Source organism: Dunckerocampus dactyliophorus, chromosome 5 (genome assembly GCF_027744805.1).
Source record: "Dunckerocampus dactyliophorus isolate RoL2022-P2 chromosome 5, RoL_Ddac_1.1, whole genome shotgun sequence".
NCBI lineage: Eukaryota > Metazoa > Chordata > Actinopteri > Syngnathiformes > Syngnathidae > Dunckerocampus > Dunckerocampus dactyliophorus.
Window position 1 is genome coordinate 21,752,999 of NC_072823.1, and position 26,315 is coordinate 21,779,313.

Here is a 26,315-nt window from a genome sequence, read left to right on the forward strand (position 1 = left end):
ACAGCTGGATAGCAACACTTAGTGCATGCAGAGGTAGATAAAGCTGCTGGATGTTAACCAAATTCCCACCTTGTGATTTTTTTTTCTTTTTACTACATCCGGAGGTTGCCTACAGCCACAGCTGAAAATGCTGATGTTTTTGGCCTAAAGCTAATTAGAGATCCTGGCACTGTAGATACATGGTGATTCATTGAAAAGAGGCGTTAATTGGAGCGGTAATATGGTATTTCAACAAGAACTTTTCAACAACAAATCAACACCTCAGCAGACATCATTTCAGTGAGCAGCATCTAACAAATCCAAAGAAGTGGGATGACAACAGTAGAACCAGAACTACACCATACTATAGCACAGTAAAATGTGTGGCTGCTCAGCGTAATAAATTGATACACACATTATACGCGACACAATGCTAATTCCAGCGATACCTATAAAAGGCCACTACGTAACACCTTCCTGTTGCCTCTCTACTGTATTATGTATCTTGTCTTCAACGGGTGAGTAGGTTTATTTGAGTTCAGCTTTACACTGTAGTTAACTTCTCTTGGTTACCTCATTTAACTACGAAACTGTGCAAAAAATATTTTTTAAGTAGACAGTACTGGCAGTAATCAGTGAGATTTCTAGAAGGGTGATTTATTTACAAGGTTCATATGGCAAAACTGCAGTGAAAAGTAAAATATACACAGAAATAAATTAGAGCATCCATGCTTCCTCGTGTGAGTGGAATGAGCAGCTCGTACGTTTGCAGAAATGTCAGCAGAGAACTTCGACATGTTTTAAATCAAGTCGATCACATCTGCTACACGTGCTTCTTCCCATTCTGAAGCTGCTGCACAGCCTCTCTTGTCGTCTTGTCGTTAGTGGATTTAAAAAGTGCTTGGATGTCCATCATGGCCTGGTGAATGTGCTGACCGAACCTGCACGAGTCCTGCACCAATGACACAAAATGCCCATTCAAGTGAGACCTGCAACAACATCTCTATGCTAAATATCAGTGTGAGTCTGTAGGCGCAGACTTACTGTGTCAGGACTGGAGAACTTGCTGGAGATGTGGAATGTGATGAGGTTTTCCCCAACGATGATATATGACACACCGTAGCCGTCGTCGGCCACCTGAAACAAAGGCGATAGTGTTCACACGTTACTGGGAAAAAACACAGTGGATTGCAGTTTGGTTCAGGCAACAGAATAAAACAATATTTCAAACACAATACACTCAAGTACTCAAGTTGTGTTGATTTTCAGTATAGCACGTTTACATTTAATTAAATATATAATATAAAATATAAATATATATTTAAATTACTATTATTACATGTTATTATTATGTATACAGTATGGTACATAATATATTTATATATAAATTACATGATTTTTTTAAAATATATGTATTATTTTGCTTTTTCAGTAAAATTTGGAATTGTAATTAATTCTCTAAATTCAAAACATTCTAAATTTAAAACAACACAATGTAATATATTATCAATGATTATTAGTATTACTACTAATATTATTAATATCATCATCATTATTATTAATATTATCATCCATCCATCAATTTTCTATACCGCTTCTCCTCTTTAGGGTTGCGGGGGCATGCTGGAGCCTATCCCAGCTCATCATTATTGTTATTATTATTATTAGCAGCAGTGGTGGTAGTAGTACACTAATAATTATTCAGCAGGTATTTATCAGCAGGTATTTATATTGTATTCATTATTTTTGCATACCCTGCATGAAATTTGAGTGTTCTCTAAATTTAAAATACTTAAAATTAAATTGAATATATTACATTACTATTATTAGTATATACAGTATTATTAATTACTTTGTTTATAAATAAAATCATAGTATTTAATATACATACATTTCAAATAAAATAACATTTTAAAAAAGTAAAAATATATTTAATATAATTATTTTGTAAATTATTATATAAACTAAACTGAACTAAAGTAAACAAATGTAAAAATTCAATTAAGCCCTCATACCTTTGCTTTATTGCTCTATTGGCAGATATTGCATTGCAATGTTGCACTCCTGTCAGATCACGCTGATGTGTATTTTGTTCATTTTATATTACATGAATTCAGTGGTTTCTGTTTACTGTAAAAAAGGAAGTATCTATTTGGGGAGAGGCGCTTGTCGCACCCAGCTTCTAATTGAGGCACATCATCCTATAAGAGTCCATTGGAGGCTACTTTTACAGAATATTCGGTATTGTGTTAAAAGTAAGCACAATGGTAATGTAGCGTAACATAAGATAAAAATCGTGTCTCTCACTGGGCCAAATCCACCTCCTGCACTAACGTAGTTTGGGAATTTATTGATGTCCACTAAGTTGAGCTGCTGCTGAGGAGTCTGGCTGGTGGACAATTTCCAAGGTTCGGACAGCACCTTGAAGCAAAGACATCGTCAGAATGCACACGTGAAGACGATTGTCTGCAGATGGTGGTCACCGCTAACCTGCTTTAAAAATGGAGAGTCCACACCTAAATATTTGGACAGGATGTAGAGACAGAAGAGGTGCCGGTCAATACCAGAACCAGTCATGGCCAGACGGTACATGTTCTGATGCTTATCTGCCGCTTTCCGAAACAGGGCGAGCCTCTGGGTTTTCTGGTTGCGTAGAACATCACACGTACATAAGAACAAGGACATCATTGTCAGCTCAACCCTGGAAAGAGGTCCAGGGTCCATGTCAGCAAAGTGAGACTGCTGCAGGTCTTGGTGACTTCAGCCCCAGCAGCACAGTGTGACCTCTCGTGATATGACCTGATGACACTCGTTAATTTGTTCCAATGGAATTTCAATTTCACTGACCAGGCAATTCAACTAAAAAAATAATAATTGGCAAATTATACACCATATAACTTTATATGTATTATTATTATGTATTATTTTGTCCATATACCTTATGTTTCTTGGTCAATACTGTACTTACTGTTGATTGGTCGTCCTCCATGGCTCTAACAAATGCTACAGCCTCAGAAGTGCAGGAGCGCACAGTCTCCGTGCGACCATCTCTGAACATACGCGTCATGGAGGACTCGTAGGTCAGACAGAACTCTCCTTGGTCCTGTCCAGAAGATTCAGTCCAATGTATCAAGGTGGTTCAGTAATGCCATGATGTGCTATGATGCTAGGAGGCGTACCCTGAACTGGGCCAGCTGTAGGGCCAGTTGGATGAAAGCATCCGGGCTGGTCCTGCACTTTTTGATCAGGCCTTTACCAAAGTCATTGAACAGATAACCATGGAAGTCCACGTCGTCAGCGATCTTCTTCGCAGACAAGTAAGAGGTCTCAATCACATTTTGGCACTAGACGAGGACAAAGACATTATAATGTACAGTATGTATGTGTATTTAAGCGATACGAGTTGCCTTTTGTGTTTCATATCGATGGTACAATGTAAGATGGCGGTTCTAGCCTCAGTGCTACCCTCGCTAGTCAAATTTGCCCCACAGTAGCGCAAAAAATGCGTACATCAAGTGTCCAACCAATCAAATGTGTCCCTGTGTGTCGCGCACTCATGTCCTCACTTCCTCGTTTAGAGAGATGTGGATTTGTGATCATAATCTCTCATCGGGTTGGTATTATAAACTTCATGTGAGCAGTATGAGAGGCGCTGGTATCTCGGCGCACATCTGGCGCACATATCCTGACCTGATGAGCAAATGTGCCACCCCCCCCAGAGAATGCCGCCTTGGGAAATTGCCCATGTGGCTAAAACCAGCATTGGTTCCTCATGTACAGTAAGTACCTCCTTAGGAATGTTCCACTGTAGTCGAGTGGGGTGGGGAAGGCACTTGTTCACGTCTCCTTTACAGTGTCCCTCCTCTGTGTAGCCCAGATGGAAGCAGTCTGTGGCAAGGACATACTACACACACACACACACACACACAAACTTATGTACGCTCTAATAAAATGTGCATAAAAGTGTAAATTACCTCCCACATGTGTCCCACTATTGGTGCATCAGCCCAGGAATGTTCTGCATTTATTCCCATTTTACCATTTGGGTAAGAAACCAACGTGAAGGATTTGTCAAACCACCTAGAACGACACAGAAAAGAACATTCTTTAAAGGAAAAAAAGCAAGCATTTATCAACCTACTAAAATGTTCTGCTTCTTTTAACTGGATGTAAAGGCAATGCTATCACTCCTATGGCTGCATATGTTGCAGTTATTTGGGGGGGGGGCATTTTGGATTAGCAACAGCAATTAGTTGGTCATGGTAATGGTTTAATTTATTTTGAACACGCATACATGTTACATTGGAATAAATCCATCGATTGTACTGTTTCTTGAAATCACTTCATCTGTTGCACAAGTACATTCCACGTACTGATATGCTGAAGGTTTTTAGCGGTGTCCGTGCAAATAAGCTTTTTTAATTTGCTTGCTTGATGCATAATTATAGCTTTCTGAAAGTTTACCAGGTCAGCAAATGTAATAATTGTGATTTTAGCAATGAAACGTTTGTATGTTCTCTAAAGCTGGCATTATAAATGATCCTAACTGACCTTTTTTGTAATACAGTTAGTGAGTGAAGCTGTATTATTATTATTGTTATTATTATCATTATCACTTTTAAATAAAGAAAATTATTTGTTTTTATTAATAAAATAATAAAAACTCATTATTTAATGACATTTAATAAAAAAAAATAAGTGAAAAATAATAATAATAATAATGAATGACAGTATTTGTCAAGACCAAGCTACTGTAACATTTTAGACATAAATAATAACCATAATTTTTAAGGATGTATTTACTATCAGTACTGTTTATAAATAGTTCCAGCTTTCTTATTATAGTACTGAGTTAAAACTGTAAATTGTAAAAGTGGGGATTTGTCATATAGGGAGCACAGATATTGCTTTACTCCACTGATGATTTGTTAATTTGTTAAAAAACTTTCCGTTGGAAATCTCTGTGTGGAGTTTGCATGTTCTGATTTTTTTCTCATATGATTTATTGTAATACAGTCAAGCAAATAATACAACATTAAAGCCACTAAAATCACTCTATTATCAGGCTTTAAAGATATTAGAAAAAACCCTTGAAGGCACCATCACTGTCAGATACTACATTAAGTTTTGACAATTTAATCATATATTCAGATGTGCGATTCATTTTGAAGATGTTGAATAATGCTGCCCTCCACCACTGAAGAGATGTGTACAGTTGTGTTCTGAGAAGACAGCTAGAACATTTTAGGTCTACAGCTTGTAATGACTGTAGACTACCTCATAAAAGCTCGGCCTCGGCACTTTTCATTCAGAGCCATCAAAGAATGCAATAATCTTCCAGATTGTCTGAAACGCTGTGTTGACCTGTATGAGTTCTCTGTAAACATCCGAAAAATATTACTGGGAACCCAGCAATGTCAACATTAACTATAGTTATGGTAATTTGCAAAGTACAGTGAATAATTTGAACTATTTTCAATTGCTGTCTGAGTTGTTGTGTGGATGGCTGTAGATGGGTAGGCTCTATAGTTGGATACACTGTATGGATGTTGAGTGTATTTTATTGAATGTACACTACCGGTCAAAAGTTTTAGAACACCACAATTTTTCCAGTTATTTATTGAAATTCAAGTCGTTCAAGTCCAGTGACAGCCACTAGTTAAAAGTGTAAAGTTACCTGTCATAGCATTTTCCATGCAGCAGTGACTTGGCATAGCCGTCAAGACTGCCGCTCCTTGCAGCGTCGTAACCTTGAGGCTCCTCATCTAGGGCCAGGAAGAAGGCAGCCGACTCCACCACATCCAAGGAGGCTTTATTCACTCCTTGGCTGAGATATTTGATCCGAGCTTGTGCCCATGGAACTCTAGGACAAGGGATGGTAAAGTTAGACGCAGTAAAAGTCAGCATTGAACATGCTGAAGTGTGTTTATTGACCGATTCCCTGCAGTGAGCGCTGCTAATTTGAGCTCCCCAGGCTGAGGCTCTGATGTGTCATTGAGGATCCTGCTGAACTGAGTCTCAAGTTCACTGGGTAAGAGGTGCCGTCCTCCTGTGTACAGCCACACTTGGAAGAACCTGCCCTTGTGGTACACCACCAGGTGCTTCCTGTCAGTCAGGTGCTGCACTATGTCTGGAAAAAGATGAATAAGGGCACCTTTATATTAATGGATTAGATTTTATAGAGCACTTTTCAAGGCATCATAATGAAGTGAACCCAATATAAATTTATTCATTCACTCCTCAGTCACATACAGTATCAATATTATTATTATGATATATTATCATAACATTAGTGGTTAATTTGGGAGTTCAGTGAGCAATGTTGAGTGTTGATAAATGAAAAGACTAGTAGGGTATAGTTTGTATAATAAATCAGTGTTAACTTGCCCATTACATGCTCAGCATTGTTCTGTCAGCAGTCCTGCCTCGCTCTGTTAGCGGCAACAGTGTTGCTTTTGGCAGTCATAATCTTTTGGGAACTCATCTCATTACACTCTATAATAATTACATACTCATTTTTTGTAAAATACACTGGCTGGGATCACTTAACTTTTCAGCGGAAGTAGAATAATCTGACATCAAACGCCCCCTTTGATGTGAACACGTACTTAGCACAAACCCGAAAACCGGACTTGACAAAGTAAGTTGATAACCACCGTCGCGGGACCAATTAAGTCTGATTGCGGATTTTGGGTTTAGTTGAGTTGCATCTTGAGCACAAAGCCTGGGTTGGTTGAGCCACCTTTGCTGTATACACCTGAAGTCTCCAAATAATGTTGACAATAACATTGTTTATATAATAATTTGGGTGGCAATAAACATTGCAAAATACACCTACATTGTTTTCTGCCTCAGTTAAAAAGTCCAGTCATACATTTTTTTATTGTACTTTTCTTAAAAAAATATTTTAAAATCTTGTCTCTCATAGACCCAATCTCGTGTCTCATGTATCTAGAAATGAAGTGACTTACGTGTATTTCACTTCTATGACCGTGCCGCTTCGTCCTGGCGTCGTTCGGCTGTCGCAATTTTGTATCCTTGTTAAAACATATTGCTACTGGCGTAGTATTTTCCTCACACGGTTAGCTTCTTCTGTTTCTTCTATTGTTTACAGTATTGGCGGTTAGCAAGCAGCTCACTAGGTTAGCTAGTTTGGTAGCCATGACCAAACCAGGAGACGGTAATAGGAGGAGATTGATTGACAATGGTCTACAGCCAATCAGGACACAGAAGACAATGGGCAGGACAGAAGAGAGAGAATAGAGAGCACAGAACTACAACACTCTATTTCCCACAATGCAATTCTGAAAGAGCCAGGCTTGGCCTGTAACAGCATTCATAAGCTGTAAAAAAAAAAAATAAAAATAAAACAATAAAATAAAAAAAGCACTAAAGTTTTACTAAAAAAATCCGTGAAACAGCGAGTCCTGTAAAGGGGGCGAGGGAGCACTGTATACAACAGCTGAAATACAAAAAAATGTCTTGTAAAACTTAATAATTTTTGGCTTTAGTAACTTTTTGAAGTCTTAAAACATATATATGTTAGGGCTGTTGAAAATGGCGTGGTAACTAATTTATTTTATTAATTACATAATTTTTTTCCGCGCATTTACCGCATGCGCGTCATGTCAAGCCACACCTCTGTTTTATGACGGCAGACTGGGGCACAATACCGTCTCCACACAGTCAAACAGAGACGGACGCTCTTTAATAACTTTAGTCTGACCTGAACACATCAACAGCAGTGCAATTCCAACGCCATATATGTATCTCCAACTCAATAAACATCTCTAGTCCGACACTTCCTCATTATCACCAGACAACAGCGAAGGGCATTCAGGGACACTCAGATATTCGCAACAACGACTGTATTGTGCATGCGTGGTCTAAATAAACAGAAAGACAAAGAAAAACAATAAGCGGATGTTCTTATCACCTCACTAACGCTAACTAACTCTTACTACAGAAGTAAAATTTGCTGCATTTAAGTATGCTCGGAAATCCCAGAAAATACATCGAACTCAAATCTTAAATTACGTGGCGTCTTTGAACGCAACACTTGGTGGCTCATAATAACAAGGTTAAGGTGCGATTCAAATGTTCTGCTACTACTAAAGACACGAGTGCTAGGCAAATACATTTTCAGACATGTGTGCTATCTTTTAGCTTGATTTAAACTGTCAGTTCATTTGGAGCTGTTAATACATACAAATATATATAATGCTGTACTGTCATTTCTCATTCTGGTCATAAAATACAGTCAAGAGTAATTTGATTAACATTTTTAATTATTTGACATCCCTAATATACATACTGTATATATATTATTGTAATAACTACTTTAAAATAATAATTGATTTGTATTATTTCTCATAATAGAATGAATTATACATGATTATCATTACTTTTGATTACCTGATAGAAATCACAGTGCTTAATGCCTTATAGTGAGGCAAGAAGTGTCTATTTATAAAGATCTTTACACTTTATATCCGAAGCGTGTCCACCGTATTCATGGAATGTGTTGCATCAGCATTCACATTTTTGGAGTGCATTGGTGTAAATTCACCCATTTAAATACATCATCAAAAGAAAACTACCTGTTTCAATGCCAGGGATCCGGGTGGTGTTAAACATCCTCTCCATCTGCGTGGAGCACATAGGAACCGTCCCCAAAGCTCTCAGCTGACAAAAGATAGGCAAAGGTGAAACAGTTAGATAGATGTACTAATAAAGTGTAATATGTTGTAACAAGGTATGTCAGCTCTTACCGGCGCATGTTCACCACGCTCCAGCTTGCGTCTGTACTGCAGCATGGCGTGGACCACATTACCTGCCCGTGCAGCTTGACGGTGCGTCGGGATCACATAGAGAAGGTCCTATCACAGAGACATTATGGGATGTATCAGATGGGGGTAAGAGGTGCCCTGCATTGTTTAAAAAAAATTTAAAAAGGCCATCCTACCATTATATAGAAGTTACTGTTGACCATGATTGGGCCCCTGCCTCTGAGATAGATGTACTCCTCCCACCAATCACTTACCTACAGGATCAACATATTGTATAGCATTAAAGACAAAATAGTATTTTGAATATTGCACACAAAAAACACATTTTTTTTTAGAGACTACTTACGTAATTTGTTGCCCACCAAGACTTGAAGATCAAGTATCTCTGCAGCTGTGCGGCCTGTGATTCTTTAAACTCGCTAGCCAACATCTCCATTTGCTTGTACCGTTCATCATCCAGCAGAGGGCGTACTGAGTCAAGATACTGCACACACACACACACACACACACACACACACACACACACACAGTTGTACAACAGCCAAACACTAGATGGCACTAGAGAAGGCCGAACTGAAGTGACTGCATATGCACACTGAAAGAAGTTGCAGGCAAATTAGAGCTGAAAATATTTATTCTCGTAAAATTTAAAATACTTTTTTTTGTAATATTCAGACTTTCTTGTAAAATGATTACGTTAATATTAATATTACATATTGTCATAAAATTACATTAAAAATATATGCAGTATAGGATGACTTTATTCTTGTAACTACAACTCTTTTCTGGCAATATTATGTATAATATATTCAGAATTTTTCTTGTCACATTATGACTTATTCTCATAAAATTAAGAATTGTTTTCAATATTATGACTTCATTCTTGTACAATTAAGAGTTTTGTGATACAGTAATACTGCCTTATTCTCATAAAATTCCGACTTCCTTATATTCTGACTTTTTTCTGGCTACGTTATATATAAAGTGTTTTTTGTTCTTTTTCGTTGTGGCTTGTTGATTTTTTTTCTTGCAATATCATTACTATATTATTTAAAAATTAAGAATTTTTTTATAGTTATATTATGACTTTATTCTTGTAAAATTCAGATTTTTTCCTTGTAAAATTACGACTTTATTCTGGTAGCATTAAGACTTTTTTGACGCAATAATTTACTTTATTTTATGTGTAGAAATTAAGACTGTTCTTGTAATATTATTACTTACTGTCATAAAATTAAATTAAAAAAATATATACAGCATATTATGACTTTATTCTTGTAACTATAATTCTTTCATGGCAATGTTATGTATAATATAGTCTGACTTTTTAAAATGTTCTTTTTTTTGTGATATCATGACTTATTCTTGTAAAATTAAAACCTTTTTCTTGTAATATGACTTTTTCTCATAAATTAAGATTTAAAAAAAAATATTATGACTTCCTTCTTGTAAAACTAAGACTTTTTTTCTTGTAATACTGTTTTATGACTTGTTTTTTTATTTTTTCTGGCAATACTATATACAATATAGTCTTTATTTTTGTTGGTGTAATATTCTGAATTTTTCGTGTAATATTATTAATTTATTCTTGCAAAATAAAACTTTATTCTTGTTATATTATGACTTCTTCTGGCAAAATTAGGATTTTTTTTTTAAATTATGACTTTCTTCTTGTAACAGACTTTTTTTTTCCATGTAATACAGTATTTTGACTTATGCTGATAAAATAAATATATTTTTCATATTATAACTTTCTTTCTGGCAATACAATATACAATATATTCTTTTGTTGTTGTAATATTCTGACTTTTTCTTGTAATATCATGACTTCATTCTTGCAAAATTGTAACTTTTTTTTCGTATATGATGACTTATGCTCGCAAAATTAAAATGTATTTAAAATGTATTCTTGTAAAATGAATTTAATTCAAAGTATAGAAAATACATGTAACTGTAAAGAAAGTATTTGCTGTGAGTATTAGTACACACCCTGTCAATGGTGTCTTCCACATTGGGAACAGGTAGTCTTGGTAAGGAGGCCTGGAAGCTGTACAACAGTGGTCTTCGACCAGAGAACATCTTCACCAGGCTCTGTGAACAAACAAAGAATACACACACAATTAAATAACAAAATAAATACCATTTGATTGTGTTTTGTCAGAACGGCACATACCAGCCACACTTTGGTGGACGTGCTCATTTTGCCGTGGGATTCAAAGATCCATCCGTGGTAGGAGAGCAGAGCTTTGAGGGTGTATCTCAGCAAGTAGATGAGGAAGAGCCAGAGTCCGGTGGCAAACAGGATGGCACTCAGCACGGCTCGGGTCTGCACTGATATATATCCTCTACTCAGAAAAGGCACAACACTGCCCTTGTTACATTTCCTCTCACAGAGTTCAAGACACAAATTGTGCTCAATTAAATGCTCTAAAGTCAGGCCAAAACATTAGGTACGCCTACACTGCAGTATTCACTACAATAAGGAGATATATGTTATCCAAGGAGACTGAGTGCAGCTAGAAAACAGCAAGTGGAGACTGTGGAGTGTAATACTGCAGCATCCAGAGCTTAGGCACAGCAACACGGTAGCATTACTGTTTATTCTTGTCATTTGCTGTAGCTGCACTCTCGTGGTGCCTCTTATCTTATTAGAACAGTAGGCGTACCTAATGAAGTGCCCAATGTGTATAGCTACAACAGGATTTCCCAAACTTTTCTTTGGTTCCTCCAAGGGATCCAAATATATTCCAATACATCATGTATCGCCATTACGTCTACATTTACAGAACCAGTCAAACATTTGGACACACGCTCTCATTCTATTAAGTGAGAAATTGTCTCTAAACTTTTGACTGGTGCTGTATTACACAAACTAATGATACACAACAAAGGTTTATTGCAGCAACAGTTTGGGAAACCCTGCTGTATACTGTTTTTCAGTAACTCATTTGATGGCAGTCTGAAGTCTAACCTGAGGGGAAGGTTCTCCTTGATGGTGTCAATCATTCCAAGAGAAGGGTCGATGTGAGTATACAACGTACTCATCATCGCTATGACCACGATCAGCCAACTGGATGGGCTGGCAGGGTAGACTCCAGCCAACACACCATTCTGTGCAATAACAGTATTTAATGTCCATTATTTATAATGTTAATTAAAGCCATGTTACCTTGAACTGTATGGCTCTCTTTTTCCATGCTGTCACTCCGGACAGGTAGATGTTTTTGATGACCTCCTGACTCAGCTTAAGGTCCACGCCGTCCGGACGCACGGTGAACTGGAAGCCCACCGCCTGATGGGCTTCGGCCATCTTGGCCAATTACTGTTGGTCCAAGAGAAGAATAGAATTTGGAATTGTATAAATAATTTTAAAAAGTACATTGCACCATGTTTGCACAAACCAGAAAAATGCGGTTCCAGACGACCGTTCGCAAGTCGATTTGTTCGTAAGTCAAACAAAAGGTAATTTACCAATTATATAGGTACTACATGTACGTGTATAGTAGACGCCCCTACAAAGTAAATAAGCCGTTCCGAGAACGTTTACGTTATAGGGTTTTTACGTTATACAAAGCGTAAAATACACGTAAATAGCCTAATCCGTTCCAAGATCTTCCCAAACTCACTCCTTTGGCCCTTCCAAATATTCAAGAGGAGATTTCAGTGCGTGCAAACTAGTTTAAGGGCGACTACGATGAAATGAAATACTATTATTTATTGTAATAACCAATCTCTGATCTATCTTTATCAGTGGTGCTAACATGTTTTCAGCCTGCGAGCTACTTTTAAAATGACCAAGTCCCAAAGATCTACCTGCTACTACAAACATAGTAAATATATGTATGTTTTGTATATTTATAAATATGTAGTATTTATGTATGTTGTATATGTATATCAGGGATGCACACACATGATCTACTATAAAACACAACATATATAAAATCTAACCAGTAAACTTTGACACTACTATACTAAACACTAATGATTAGTATTTCACATTCACAGTTTTAAAGTTTACAGGTCATCAAAGTACAGTAGACGCCCCTACAACGTAAATAATCCGTTCCGAGAACGTTTACGTTATAGGGTTTGTAATGTAAATAGCCTAATCCGTTCCAAGATCTTCCCAAACTCACCCCTTTGGCCCTTCAAAATATTCAAAGTCCACCAAATATGGTGGGAAAATATAAGAAAATGTCAGCATAAACATAGTAGAGTAACATTCCAATATAAAATAAGGTAATAAATAAGATTAGTGTAAATGAATAAAACTGAAAAACAAAAACAATCAACTAGTTTAAGGGCGACTACGGTTGAAGGTTGAAGTCTCTCTCTCTCTCACACAAACTCACGTATCGCTGTATAAGTCAGCCAATGAGATGAGAGCGTAGGCGGTGCCCCGATAATCAGCCAATGAGACGAGAGCGTAGGTGGTGCCCCGATAATCAGCCAATGAGAGCGTGAAGCGTCAGAAGGCGCCACCAAGTGTACTCTGTTAGTCATGGAAAATGTTTCCCTCTCTCTGTCACGCGAGCTATTCGAATCGAATGTCTGAACTTGCACCAACTTGACGCTTTACGTTATATGGAATTTCTTATGTAATACGATGCAAAAACTTTACATAAATTCTTCACGTTCAGTGGAATTTACGTAAAAGGAGGTTTACGTTATGCGAGGTACTACTGTATAGATATATGCATATGTATGTAAATATGAGTTTGGATGTAGTGGTAATATTAAACGAGGATAATTAGATTTATGTGTGTGGTGTATGTGTGATAGGTGGGAGCTGCCTGTTATCCTCCGGCGCCTGTGGCTGTCCCCCGGGTGACGGGGGGCGCGGAGGTGGGGGTCGCGGATGTGCGGTTTGGGCTCGGGGTGGGGGGTGCGTGGTGCTGGGGTGGGGGGGATCCCTTGCTTTCTCCCCTCAGGGACGGGGCCGCTGTGGCTCGGTGGGTGGGGCGTGTGGGGGCCGTGGGCGGGTTGCGCGTGGGGGCGGGCGGCGTGGTGTCCATCTGCGTGGTGCTTCCCGGGATCGGCGGGAGGATGCTTGCTCCGGGGTGGGGCGGTCGGGGGGTGGCTTTGGCCGGGGGCTTGGGGGTCGGGCTGGCGGGGGGCTGGCGGGCGGTCCCTGCTGCCTGCTGGTGTCAGGCTGGTCCTTGCTTCCGGGCCGGCGGTTGTCTCCCTCCCTCCGGGGTTTCCCCCTTGGCGTGTTGGTGGATGGGCGGGGGGTGGGGCGGTGGCCGGTCTGTGGCGTGGCGGGGGGCGGGGCGGGCGGGGGCATCTGCTTGGGCGCCGGGCGGGGGGCCGCTCCTCTCGCGGGCCCGGTCATGCGGTGCTTGCTTCTCTGTCCCTCCCTGGCGCCTCTGGCCTGCGTGCTTCGTGGGTGCGGCCGTGCTCCGCTCTATGTGGGGTCCGGTGCTCTTGTGGTCGTCGTGGTGTTGCTCCCTTGCCGGCCGTGGTGGTATGCGGGGGGCGCGTGGGCGCGGCTCCCGCTGTCCTGGTGGCGGTCGGATCTGCCTTGGGGGCGTGTGGCTTGTCCGTGGTGTTTGGCGGTTTGGGGGTGGCGCTGTGAACGCTACCTCCGGTGGGGCTCCGGTGTTGGGGGGCGCTGGGGGTATCGCCTCTGGGGGGTTGGGTGGGCCGGACTGGGCATCCTGGCGGGCCGGGTAGGGCCTGTGGTGTGTCCTGCGGCTCGCCCGAGCCTGGGCTGTGGTGGGCGGCCGGTCGGTCATGTGTCCTTGGTCCCCCCCCTGCTCGGTTTGGGCGGCGTTGGGGTGTGGGGCCCCCGTCCTTCCTGTGCCACTGCACCACCTCACATATATATAGGACATTGGGGGGTGGCCTACGGTCGGGCGTGATTGGGGAGGGGAGCTGCCTTGCGGGGCTCCTTTGCTCCTGCTGTGCCACTGACCTGTTGCCCCCCAATTTTAATCGCAGAGTAGACACTTAGGGTTTGGGGGGGCTGGCCAGGTGAGGGGCCCTCCGAGCGGCAGCTGTCCCCCGATTTTAATTGCATCATTAGCTATCATCCACATACACTCCATATACATGCACACAGATACACCATCCTCTTTTATTTTATTTTATTTATTTATTTATTTATTTTTAATTGCATCATAGACACTATCACACCTTATCACATACACGGGTGGGGCGGGCTGGATTGGGGTGCCTTGTGCACCTCGGCGTCTGCCCGCCAGGGTCGGCGGTGTGGCCGGGGGCCTGGCCGTCGCGGTGGCTCGCCCGGGGCGGCCTGGCCTGTGGGGTGCCCTTGTCTGGTTCGCCTGCCCTTCCCTGGGGTGGCCCTCTGGGGCCTGTTGATGCCGGGGCTTGCGCCGGGGGGGGCGGCTTGCGGTGCCCCCCCTGGACTGACACGTGCCGCGGGCGCCTCTGCGCTCTTGGGGCGGGTTCGGCGGTCTCCGGGGGGCGGTGCTGGTGCTTCGGGTGGCCCGTGTGCTGTCGCGGCGGCCGGTGGTTGCTGCGCTGTGGCGGCTGCTGGGGCGCCGGGCCAGCTGGTGGGTTGGGGCTTGGTCATGCTTGCGGGTACTGTGGGCCTGGGTGGCGGGGTGGGGGTGGGGGGGCGGGTGCCCTGGGGCCGGGCTCGCTGGGGGGGGTCGTGCTCTGCCGGGCGCTTGGGCGTCTGTCGCCGTTGCGCTTTGTGCGCTGCCGGGCCGCTGTCTGTGTCCTCGCCTCCCCCGGTCTGTCTGTGGGCTTGTCGGGGGTGGGGCTCCGGTGCGCGGGTGGTGCGCTGTCGGCTCTGGTGGCATGTGGCTGGTCTGGCTTCTGGTGGTTTGTGGGGGCCGTCGGCTGGTCGGCTGCTGGTCTCGCCTTCTCGGCTCTGGTGCTTGGCCTCCCTGCGGCTTGGGGTGTGGTGCTCCCGCTCTCTCTTCGGGGTTTGCTGGCCCGCGGGTGTCGGTTGGCGCTGTGTGGTGGTTCGCCTGGCTGCTCGCCCGTTTTCCCGCCTGCCTGCTCGGTTTCCCGCTCTCCTCCTCGCTGACTCCCCTGTCTGCCTCGCTGGCGGCGTCCTACCGCTGGGGGGGTGTGGCCGGGTGTCTTCCTGCTCCCCGGCGGTCTGCGCTCTCCGCCCCTGGGTTCTGAGTCGTATGTCTGGGACCCCGGGGTCCCCGGCTCCGCTGCTCCTTGGGTTACCAACGGGGGATAGGGTGGGGCTTCCGGGTGTCGGGCAGTCGACCACTGTGTGTGTGTGTGTGTGTGTGTGTGTGTGTGTGTGTGTGTGCGTGCGCGCTTGAGTAAGTAAGAGTGTGTATGAGCGTGCGCATAGGGGTGTGTTTGTGCGTAGGAGTGTTTATGTGCGTGTGTGTGGGTGCGTAGGAGTGTGTATGTGCGTGCGTGTGTGTATTTTTATTTATTTATTTATTTTAGTTATTTATTTTGGGGGGGGGGGGGGGGGGGCATACAGGGGTTTGCTCCGTGGGGTCAGGTGCTGGGCGATACATCTCTGCCGCCCGTGCCTCCGCCGGGTGGGTGGAGGGTGTGCCTCCTGCATCCCTTGGCGGGGCGGCCCTGTGTCGGGGGTCGGGCGGGGGTTGGCCCGGGGCGGGCCGGGCTCCGCTCCCTGGGGGTGGGGGTGGCGGTGGGCGGGAGTTGGCGCTTCCGGCGCGGGCGGGCTTCTTTCCGGCTGTGGAGGCGTCTCTGGGCCTGCCGGTTTGTGGCCCCCGGTACCCGTCTGCCTTTGTGGGGTGTGATCTCTCGCTGGTCTCAGGGGTTGGCAGTCCTCCGGCCCGCTGGCGCCCTGTCCTTGGCTGGGATTACCTCTCTTCGGCCCCTTACTGGTCTTCCCGGGGGGGGGCTCTCTGGGCTGGCTCTTGGGGCACTGATCTTTGTGCTGCCTGCCCCTATGGGCCTGGTGGCCTTCTGGCGGCCGGGGCCCGGCCTTGCTATTTGGGGCGGGGCTCTCTGGGAGGTGGAAGGCGGCCCCTTTCCTTTCATGCACTCTCAGTGACAATCACACGCCCACACATTCCTGCACCTCTATATATATATGAAGTCTTCCTTACATACAGAGATACCTGTACATATGCACACTCACAGTACATACGTACTTCCCCACATTACTCACTGAGTTAACCAGGGTGTTATTATGTTGTTGGTTTTATTACAGCGACGGTGATTTCAGCAGTATGACTATATATATATATATGTGTGTATGTGCAGTGTGTATGTGTATATATATATATATATATATGTGTATATATATGTATATATATGTATATATATATGTATGTATGTGTATGTATGTATATATGTGTGTATATGTATTTTTTTTTTTTTTACAGTGATGTGCATTACAGTAACTTTGATTCTATTCACTATCATGGATAATCATTTCATTACTACAGTTATGTGTGACTGTTTCAATGCGGTATTATCATGGTGATCACTATCATAATTCATCATTTCATGACTGCTATTGTGTGCGACTGTTTCATTGCAGTATTGTCATTGTGATCACTGTCATAGTTCATCATTTCATGACTGCTATTATGTCTGATTGTCATTGACAGCTTTGTCATTGTGGTTGTTGATATTGATTTGTCCTTTATCCTTGTTCGTCTTTATAGTTGTCACGGACATTTATTTGCTGATGTCGTTCTGTATGTTTCTGTTGTTCTGTCACAATTGTTGTTGTTGCTGCTGTTGTCCTTGTCTCTTGTCTCTCTTTTTTTTGTTTTTGTCCCCCCCCGTCGTCGTCGTTAGACTCTTCTAAAAGAGGTAGTGTTCTGTGGGTGGTGTAGAATTAAGCAGGCCTATTAACTCTTCATAAACTTTAATCACATGCTCTGTCCGGGTTGTATCATACAGCTACAATTTAGCTTTCCACTCTCTCTCATCTTCCTCTCCTGTTGGTCCCATCAGCAGTGTCACAGTGCCCTCTGCTGGTCAAGCATTTAGCAGTATAAATATGGAGTTACTACAAGGCAAAATACATGAAAATATACAGTAGACCAATCAGCGTGCGTTCGTATCTCTGAATGTTCGCAAGTCGGATGTTCGTAAGTTGGGGACGTAGTGTGTAACCAAATATAAATTACAGTACAATTATATTGTGTATCATTTACAGCAGTGGTCCACAACCTTTTTGGACCCACGGCCAGGCTCGTGTTCCCACAAATCACCTGGGGGCGGTGGTGAGGGTCATATAGCGATGTAATTTATGTATTGTGTAAAACTAAGACAGGAACAACATCAAATTAAAAGCACACAGTGAACACAGACCCACCATCCACCACTATAAGCTTGGAGTTAGTTTTTCAGAGAGAAGAATATACAGTAGCGCCGCTGCTTGATGTGTGTGCTAACAGGCAGTGTGCTAGCATGAATTAACTTGAAGCTGTGCACACAACAAATATACACGTTAGCATTCAATAACGTCATCAAACTTTACCTTTATGCATTCCCACATAGTATCAGCATTTGGGAGAAAATATGAAGTGAAAAAACCCTGATAAAAATACAGCATAGTTGACAATCTGTGCAGAGTGGAAGAAGGTTGTACACGTACGTACGTACAATGGTGCGTTCAAGGACTGTCAAACAAAGTGGGACACAAACAACATAAACATGCAAAAACGGCCAGGTTGTCGGGGACCCCTGATTTATAGCTACCGGGACATAGAAAAATAACAAAAGTCACCAATTCTTGTAATGTGCTTCAATAAATGTCTAAAATGTTGACTTTAGAGTACAGGCACCATGTTTCATACAGCTCTGTAATGGTTTAGGTGCAGGTGTACCGAACCAAGAGTCCAGTGAGTCCAGTGTTTGTGAAGCCATGCAATGGTATACCCAACCACAGGCCACACTTCACACAAATACACTTTTTAAAAGAAGCCAGTGTCTATGTTTGTATCATGGCAGATTGTCACTAACTTTGGTACATATTTGGTTTGTCAGTGACCACACAGACTCAAACAATAATATTTATATTGATGGGAGTATGGGGGTGACTTGTATTATTTTTCCATGTCATATGACTGGAGTGTCACGAAAGTGGGTGAGAGTTCAGTGGCCAGATATAGACAAAAGACTGCAGGCCTCAGTCAAGTCAGACACGCGTGGCAATACAAACACTGCGGTGGGACACAATGCTGGTAAATTTATATCTTCTAAGTATTAGTAGTTCATGTGAAATGTATTGGAACACATTGTACTTCATTTTAAACAAATGCACACAGAATACAAATAAGAATAAAATGACAGAATAAGACTTTACCTTTCCTTCAATGACAGTCGGTATAGTCAGTCACTCAGCAGGAGGAAGGTTGTCGCTTTCCCACTGAAGCTGCCGGCCTCTGTGTTTGTGCTCCTTTTGCCCTTGACGTGGTTTCCTTTCCTCAGGTAGTGTGTGATAACAACTCAAAGCCTCACACTCTCTCACTCCCTCGCTCATGTAACAGGACACCAAACATAGTCAGGAGCCTCACCTCGTGCAACGGCAAAGAAAGCTGTCACCATGTAACGGTATCCGCTGCACTGCTGCTGCATCACTCGTCATTGATAGTGTGATGAGCACTATGATGATGAAAAAACATGCAACACAGGACAAGGAATGACATCATGTGTGTATCAGCATGTCAGCACATGAGGATCGTTTGTTATGATGAAGGCAAAATGGGGTTTCTTACAAGAAAGGCAGGAAAAACACAAGAAAAGAGTGTCTGAAATGGGCCATGGGCTTCAAGTTTGAGCTAAAAACGTTTGGGGAGCTCACGGGTCACTTTATTAGGCACACGTGGGAGCCACACAAGAGCTATATCATATGGTGGATGTTTTCTTTATGCCAAATGATTGGATACATACATACTATACTATATACAGTATAGTCAAATAAATACATTAGGTGTGGTTAATTAATTAATCAAGACATCAATAAATTCAACTATAATATGAAACAATCACAGTGAAACTACTTACTAATTATTAAGCATTTTATATATTTAATATATTTTGTAATTGATTTAATGCAGTTTATATACTTATTTTGTTCATATATTTATCCAGTATATAATACAAAATTGAAATAAACAGGTGGTCGTTGTTTTATGACGTTCCGCATTATGTTTCAATAAATTGTTCGATAATTTTGTTTTTAATTCAATATAACATTCACAGAATAACAGCTTTCAATTTGTGATGTCAACTATTTGCATTTTATTTGTGACTGGCAACATTTAAATTGTACACTACTTTATTTACGCATCTTCACTCAAACAGTGTGGCCATCATCGTTATGCTATTTTGTGGTCATTTGTCATTATACAAAAAGGTACAAAGTCTGAATTGAGCAGTTACAATATAAACTACTGAGAGTTGAAGCAAATATTATTTGACCCTTTGGTGAGCTACTCAAAATCAGCTGATATAGAATCACCATCATAACACTGGACAAACTTTGTGTTTATGTTCATTAAACAACCACACACAAATAGTGTTGTGAAGACATAATTAGTATAATGACAACAAGACAGCAAAGTTGTCCAGTGACACTTTAGTACGTACCCCATGAACGTGAGATCCACTTGTAGCTTTCCCGTGGGGCAAAAGCGAGCTCCTAACTAACCGCATTGCTTGTTTGTTTTAAAAACAAAATGTGGTAAAACGTGACATTTGAAGTCAGAGGATGATAACTCGACGATAGCGAGCTAGCTAGCTATCTGCCACCACTGACAGCTAGGCAAAGCTTGTAAACAAAAATGCAAGATAAATCGAACGGCAATACTCTTGTTAAGGGGGTGATCAAACGCCGGCATCGATTGACGTAGCCTGTGTCAAGCTGTCAAACTGAATCTATGAGGTTTTGCAGGCTAGTTTTGATTCTCGCGGCAATGCAGGACAAAGTATGTCCGTTGTCGGCTCATTATGGGTGTTGGCAACCCTACATGACACAGCACAAATGTAGTGTTTGCTGCAGCAGATCCGCTTTGAACGGCATTCATCGGCATATGGCGATCACATGTTTTTTACGAAAATCATCCGATATTGATTGGTAGCCGATCAATCGGAGCATCCCTAGTTTGTGGATACAAAATGGTCACAAAAACACTCCCATAAATGATTAATAACAAGGGCGGATCTAGCTTTTATGAAAAGGGGGGTTGTGGCCGAGGCCGTTGGCCGAGGCGCTGTAAATGGAGCGGGGGGTCTGGGAAATTTTTTTTAAATTAGACCTCATTTCCTGCAATCTGGTGATATAATTTCAAGAGTTTGTTGTTATTTTTATCCTTGGAATATATCGTTTAAGCCAAAACATTACGCTATTACTAATAGCGTAATGAGGGGTAAAATATCGTAATCATTACGCCGAAATCGTAATGGTTGGCATCTCTGGGTTGTCAATGTCAAAGTGTGCCGGCCGCCAGCCAGATTGACCGGCTATTCAGATAAAAAGGCCGTCTCTTTCCCACTGGGAAGCAATCCCTAGCAGAGTGTTTAATTACTTTCACCTCATAAACCCTCCAGCCCAATGCCCAAACTGATATCAAGGATACATGCTGACCCTATCCTGCATGCCGACAGCTTACCATCTACCACTACATAGTGCAACATGTACTAAGCCAGCATGTACAGTCAGCCTAGAACAGTGTAGCATCCTCCTGGCCCAAAAAGCAGACCACAAAATATTAATTAATAATGGGGGCTCCCCTCCCCTGCTCCCCCTAGCTCTGGGTTCAGTTGACTGACTGTGGCCTGGGGTGATCGGTCTTGGTACTAGTAGCAGTACTAATAAATCAACGTGTACCGGTTTAGACATACATGTACCTTCACTGGGACTGGGTGACTGGAATCCAGGATGGTTTATCATTTTATTAGCTTTTATTGTGGCAAAAAAAAATCGTGGGTGCCTCAAAACGGTACACCCCCCACACCCACCTCTAAATCCGCGCCTGAATAAAGTACAAAAAGAAAATAATTAGTTACGTGCACACGGTGGAAGAATACGTAGGAAAGATGTCACTTTTGTTCTTTTTAGTTAACTTTTTTTGCCTTCATGTCTCCCAAGCGTGAGGAAGACTCTTCCGATGGCACTGCGTCAAAGAAAAGGAATGGGAAAGTAACAACTGAAGCAAAATTAAACAATGTAGAATGCTCTGAAAATGGAGAAATGCCAACCAACCTTGGCTGCATGCCCGGTATAAGCCGGTCAACTTTCGCGACTTTTTTAAAGGATAAAGATAGTATCTTTGAACATGTGAAAGGATCTGCTCCTATGAAATCAACAGTGATACTGTAACTACGCAGTGTAGTGGTCTCATTATTGAGAATTATATTTACACAAATATTCAGGAAGTGTCCAAAAAAGGAGAAAATTACATCCAGAATACAAAAAGGTAGAATATATGAATGGTAAATATAATTGATGAATTTATTCTTATCATTATAATTACTATTGTTTGCATTACAAATGGCCTTATTCAACCACATGATGACCTCAAATATGGCATATTATTATAACAACAGACATCAGTTTAATTTAGTGCAAAACAAGTGTTCCAAATACAAGGCTGGAGTGGGTGAAAGTTCAGCGGAGTATTACATAAACATGCGGGATCTTGTGTCGTCAAAAGTGAAGGTAAAAGACTGCTTCATAGGAAACTGAGATGGGTAGAGGAGGAAAGGTTCTGAGGGAGAGGGTTTGTAGATCCATCGTCACTACAGTGTTTTGTTGTAAACTGGGCATTAGGACCTGGTCGCCTAAAACTGCCCCCTGTCCCGTCAAGGCTGCTTTCTGCAGCACGTGCACCTGGACAAGAAAGCGTGCACATTAGATGGCAATGATGGCTTGAACATTAACCATCTATGGTTAGCCTTTACCTGCCCCCATTTGTGTGAGCGCACACAAAAAGACGTCATCACGTTATGCGAGTTGTTGCCGCCAATAACAAGCAGTCGCTCAGAAGAGGCGCCCAGGAAGTAAAGAGTTGGAAGGTCTGCATCTGCTTTGGTAAGAGTAGGAAGTAGCTCAGACCACAAGTCTGCAATGGAGGGATAAAACAAGAACTCGTCACGACTACACCCGACATTTAACACGGACAACAAGTCGTTATACCTTGCCTTGTGTCGTACTGCAGCAGTAGTTTCTCTCCTGTACGCTGGATGCTCCCCAAGACGTAGAGACAGTGTCCCAGACTGGTGGCCAGGGGCACGTCGTGAGACAAAGACATGGTGAACTGAAAGTCTGTGAGCGGCAGCGAAGAGACAAACCTAAGGCAAAACGGAACAAATCAAATACGTTTGCAAACATCAATACTAGCAGTATTGACATTAGTACTGACAATACCCCAAGTAATGACATTAGCCAACTTTTTGAACTAAGTCCATGTTCAAAAATGTGATTGATGTACAACATAACATAATATTGTGACAAGCTTGATGCGTTTCCTAACATAACATAACATAAGACAACAAAAAATGTGATGTAACATAACAGAACATAACATATGGTAAAGTAACAAAATGCGACGTAACATAACGTTATGTAACGTAATGCAACACAATGCAACATAAGGAAATGTGAGGCAGTGTACGATGACAAAACAAAAACGAGATGAAAATGAAACATAACGTAATGTACTGCAACACAGCAACAAAACATACAACAATGCAACATAAAACTAAGATTAAAAAAAGAAAAATGAAAGGTAACATATTGTGACGTAATGTAGCAACATAAAGGTAACATAACCAAACCCAACAATACAAAACATTAAACACTATTAATCATAACGGAATGTACGTATGAATGTATTGAAAATATGTGCTGCTATTAATGCTGTTATTATGGAGCACAGCGTTTTTATTTGCCCATCTGTTTAATAGTTCACAGACTACTTCCTGGTTCATGGAGGATGTTGTTTGCAGTCCAAGGATGGGAATCTAGCATTTACAATCTGGGGCCAGGCCAATGGTGACTCACAGTAAAACTTGAATAAATTTCTCTTTTGCCATTTTTATTCCTATTTACATGATCAGTATTATTGCCTATTGACTCCATACTAAAAGAGGACACAAACCTCCATGTGTCCTCCCATGGATTATAACATTCTACAGCTGTGTATAGGGCGGTGCTTGAGTCTGGGGTGACCAGGGAGTCCAAGTACCAGCCGCCCACTGCATATATACGGCCATGGCAGGCCACTGCACTGAAGTGCCTTCTATGCTGTGGACAAAATGCACAGAAACATACTCAGAGAGGAACCAAACTGTCAATCCTGTTGATTTACTGGTTTGTCTTACCTTAATGAGAGGAGCAATGGAAGCCCATTTCTGAGTCAAAGGATTATACCTAAATGTGGCCATTTTGAACTCCCACCTCTTCCTCAGGAGTGTTCTGTAGCCTCCTATGATATACAAGTAGTTGTACAGCACCACCGCAGAGAAGCACCACTTATCAGCTCTGAAGGGGAACTGTGTGATTGGACCCCACTCTCCCCTTTGCTCTGCGAATACGTATCGGGCATGCTCTGTCGCCGGGTCGTTCCAAGATGTCAGGTTCTCCTTCCTAAGGCTGCAGAGATGTGGCTTCCCCTGCATCCTCAGTAGAATAAGCTCCTCCTTCTCCTCAGTGGTTAGACATCTGAGGAATCACATGTCAGCGTGATTCAAAGACAATCTCTTAGACATGAGATGATACCTGATGAGATGAGGCAGCTCCAGCAGGTTCCTGCTCAGGTATACCAACACGGTAGACCTCAGCTCCATGCAGCAAATGTCCTGAGACAGGCTCAGGTAGGACAAACAGTTCTCTGGCCTCAGGACATCCGCCAGGACAGACAAGCACTTGGAGAGGAAGGTCTCAGCCAGGAGGTAGCTGCTGACCTCCAGGGACAGACATCAACAAAAACAACATGAATCAAAACTTCTCAAACAGTACTGTATGTTTGGTTTGTTGCTATTCCAAGTAAGTCCTGTAGATGTCAGTAGCATCCATTTAAAACTGGTGCCAAACCCAATCAAGAAGACGTTAAATCTTAGACTGGGAATGCTAATGTTAAAAGCTAACAATAAAGCAATTTACAACTCAACTTAATACATAAATGCTGAATTATTATAATCCAGATCTCAACGTTTATTTTTTTTAGACATTATAAAACACATAAATACAACTTTTTAACCTTTTCTGAAAATGTGACCATAATTTCAAATCATCCATTCATTTTCTATGCCGCTTATTCTCACTAGGGCAGAGGGTATGCTGGAGCCTATCCCAGCTGACTTTGGGCGAAAGGCGGGGTACACCCTGGACTGGTCGCCAGTCAATCGCAGGGCACATACGGACAAACAACCATTTCCTCTCACATTCATACCTATGGACAAATTACAGTCGCCAATTAATGTTTTTGGAATGTGCCAGGAGTACGCACGGGGAGAACATGCAAACTCCACGCAGAGATGCCCGATCTCCTGACTGTGTGGCTAACATGCTAACCACTAGGCCAAATGCGCAATGCGGCCCAATTTCAAAACAATGAAGTTCAATTATTTTCTTAGTGTTTTCAAGTTGTCAACATGATTATTAATCAGGCAATATAATACTACTGTCTTCGGAAAAATGCTTGTCAAATTATGACTTTTTGGAATATTATGGCTTTATGTCAAATGTAGGATTATTTTCCTTCCAAAATTGCAACTGCAGTCACATAAAATTCTAACTATTATTATTATTACTACTATCACTTTTTTATTTTATTTATTATTTTATTATTTATTTTTTAATATTTATTTATCATTATAATTGATATTTTAAAACATTATGACTTTATTCTAATAACATGTTTTTTTTTATAAAAATGGAAGACTTTTACAAGGATCCACTCACATAAAAAATTGAGTTTTTGTAAACTAATAAAGACCAAAAAGTATTTTGTAGAATAAACAAGCAAACTAAAAAAAAATAAAAAATTGCATTATTTTGTGTGAAATCCTACTATATTTGCATGATACCTGTATACGTGGGCCTAACTCCTCCTCCATCGGGGTCTCAAACTTGTCATGGAAGTAAAACTCTAGGAGATGATAAAAGACGGACGAAGACATGTGGTCCAGGTGGACGAGGCAGTCCTCTGTCTCTCTCATTCCAGACTGGGACAAAGCTCGGAAGTACTCGCTACAGTCAGAAAGCCTTCCAAGATCCACCTGTTTTTGACATTCATATTAATAAAACAGGCTTTGTCGTACATTTCGGGAGATTTGGTGGTACTTACACGGAAAGTGTGTGTGCTGGTTTGGACTGTAACCATGGTTTGACCACCAAGGTTGTATGTGCGAAGTGCAATGTCAGTTTTCCACTCTTCAGATGTTGATTGGGCTGATGCTCCACTTGGCAAAGCACTGGCTGTTGGAAAAACCCTGCAAAGTCTCATGAGACCATATTTCATCCATGTGCTTATCCAGTCGAACAGTTTTCCCAAATATTTCCTTAAAAGGTTCATTTCAGGTGGTGTTTAAAAGCAAATGTAGCCCTTAAAATTGTTAAACGGCAGCCCAGGCCAATGATGCACACATCTACTCGTCCATGTCCAAGAA

At 41.9% G+C, this 26,315-nt stretch overlaps 2 protein-coding genes across 3 annotated transcripts; both read right to left on the reverse strand.

Moving 5' to 3' along the window:
• Positions 1-322: 322 nt before the first annotated feature.
• On the reverse strand, positions 323-19,252 carry cpt1b (carnitine palmitoyltransferase 1B (muscle)). Of its 2 annotated transcripts, XM_054776244.1 has the most exons (19): positions 19,006-19,252; positions 11,938-12,090; positions 11,740-11,879; positions 10,942-11,113; positions 10,758-10,859; positions 9,115-9,252; positions 8,945-9,022; positions 8,751-8,858; positions 8,580-8,664; positions 5,914-6,109; positions 5,657-5,842; positions 3,954-4,059; positions 3,767-3,883; positions 3,159-3,323; positions 2,948-3,082; positions 2,470-2,622; positions 2,287-2,400; positions 1,024-1,116; positions 323-931 (listed from the first exon to the last, which is right to left on the reverse strand). In XM_054776244.1, the coding sequence occupies exons 2-19, from the start codon at positions 12,076-12,078 to the stop codon at positions 803-805; spliced, it is 2,358 nt and encodes a 785-aa protein (XP_054632219.1). In that variant the 5' UTR covers positions 12,079-12,090; positions 19,006-19,252; the 3' UTR covers positions 323-802. The 2 variants fall into 2 exon arrangements, with proteins under 2 accessions (XP_054632219.1, XP_054632220.1); XM_054776245.1 differs by lacking the exons at positions 323-931; positions 1,024-1,116; positions 2,287-2,400; positions 2,470-2,622 and adding an exon at positions 2,629-2,838.
• Positions 19,253-22,350: 3,098 nt separating this feature from the next.
• LOC129181891 (kelch-like protein 42) lies at positions 22,351-26,221 on the reverse strand. The gene is made up of 8 exons (XM_054777630.1): positions 25,994-26,221; positions 25,734-25,925; positions 24,424-24,608; positions 24,027-24,366; positions 23,804-23,949; positions 22,840-22,994; positions 22,605-22,765; positions 22,351-22,533 (listed from the first exon to the last, which is right to left on the reverse strand). Exons 1-8 carry the CDS (start codon positions 26,219-26,221, stop codon positions 22,351-22,353), a joined length of 1,590 nt encoding a protein of 529 aa, XP_054633605.1.
• Positions 26,222-26,315: the final 94 nt, after the last annotated feature.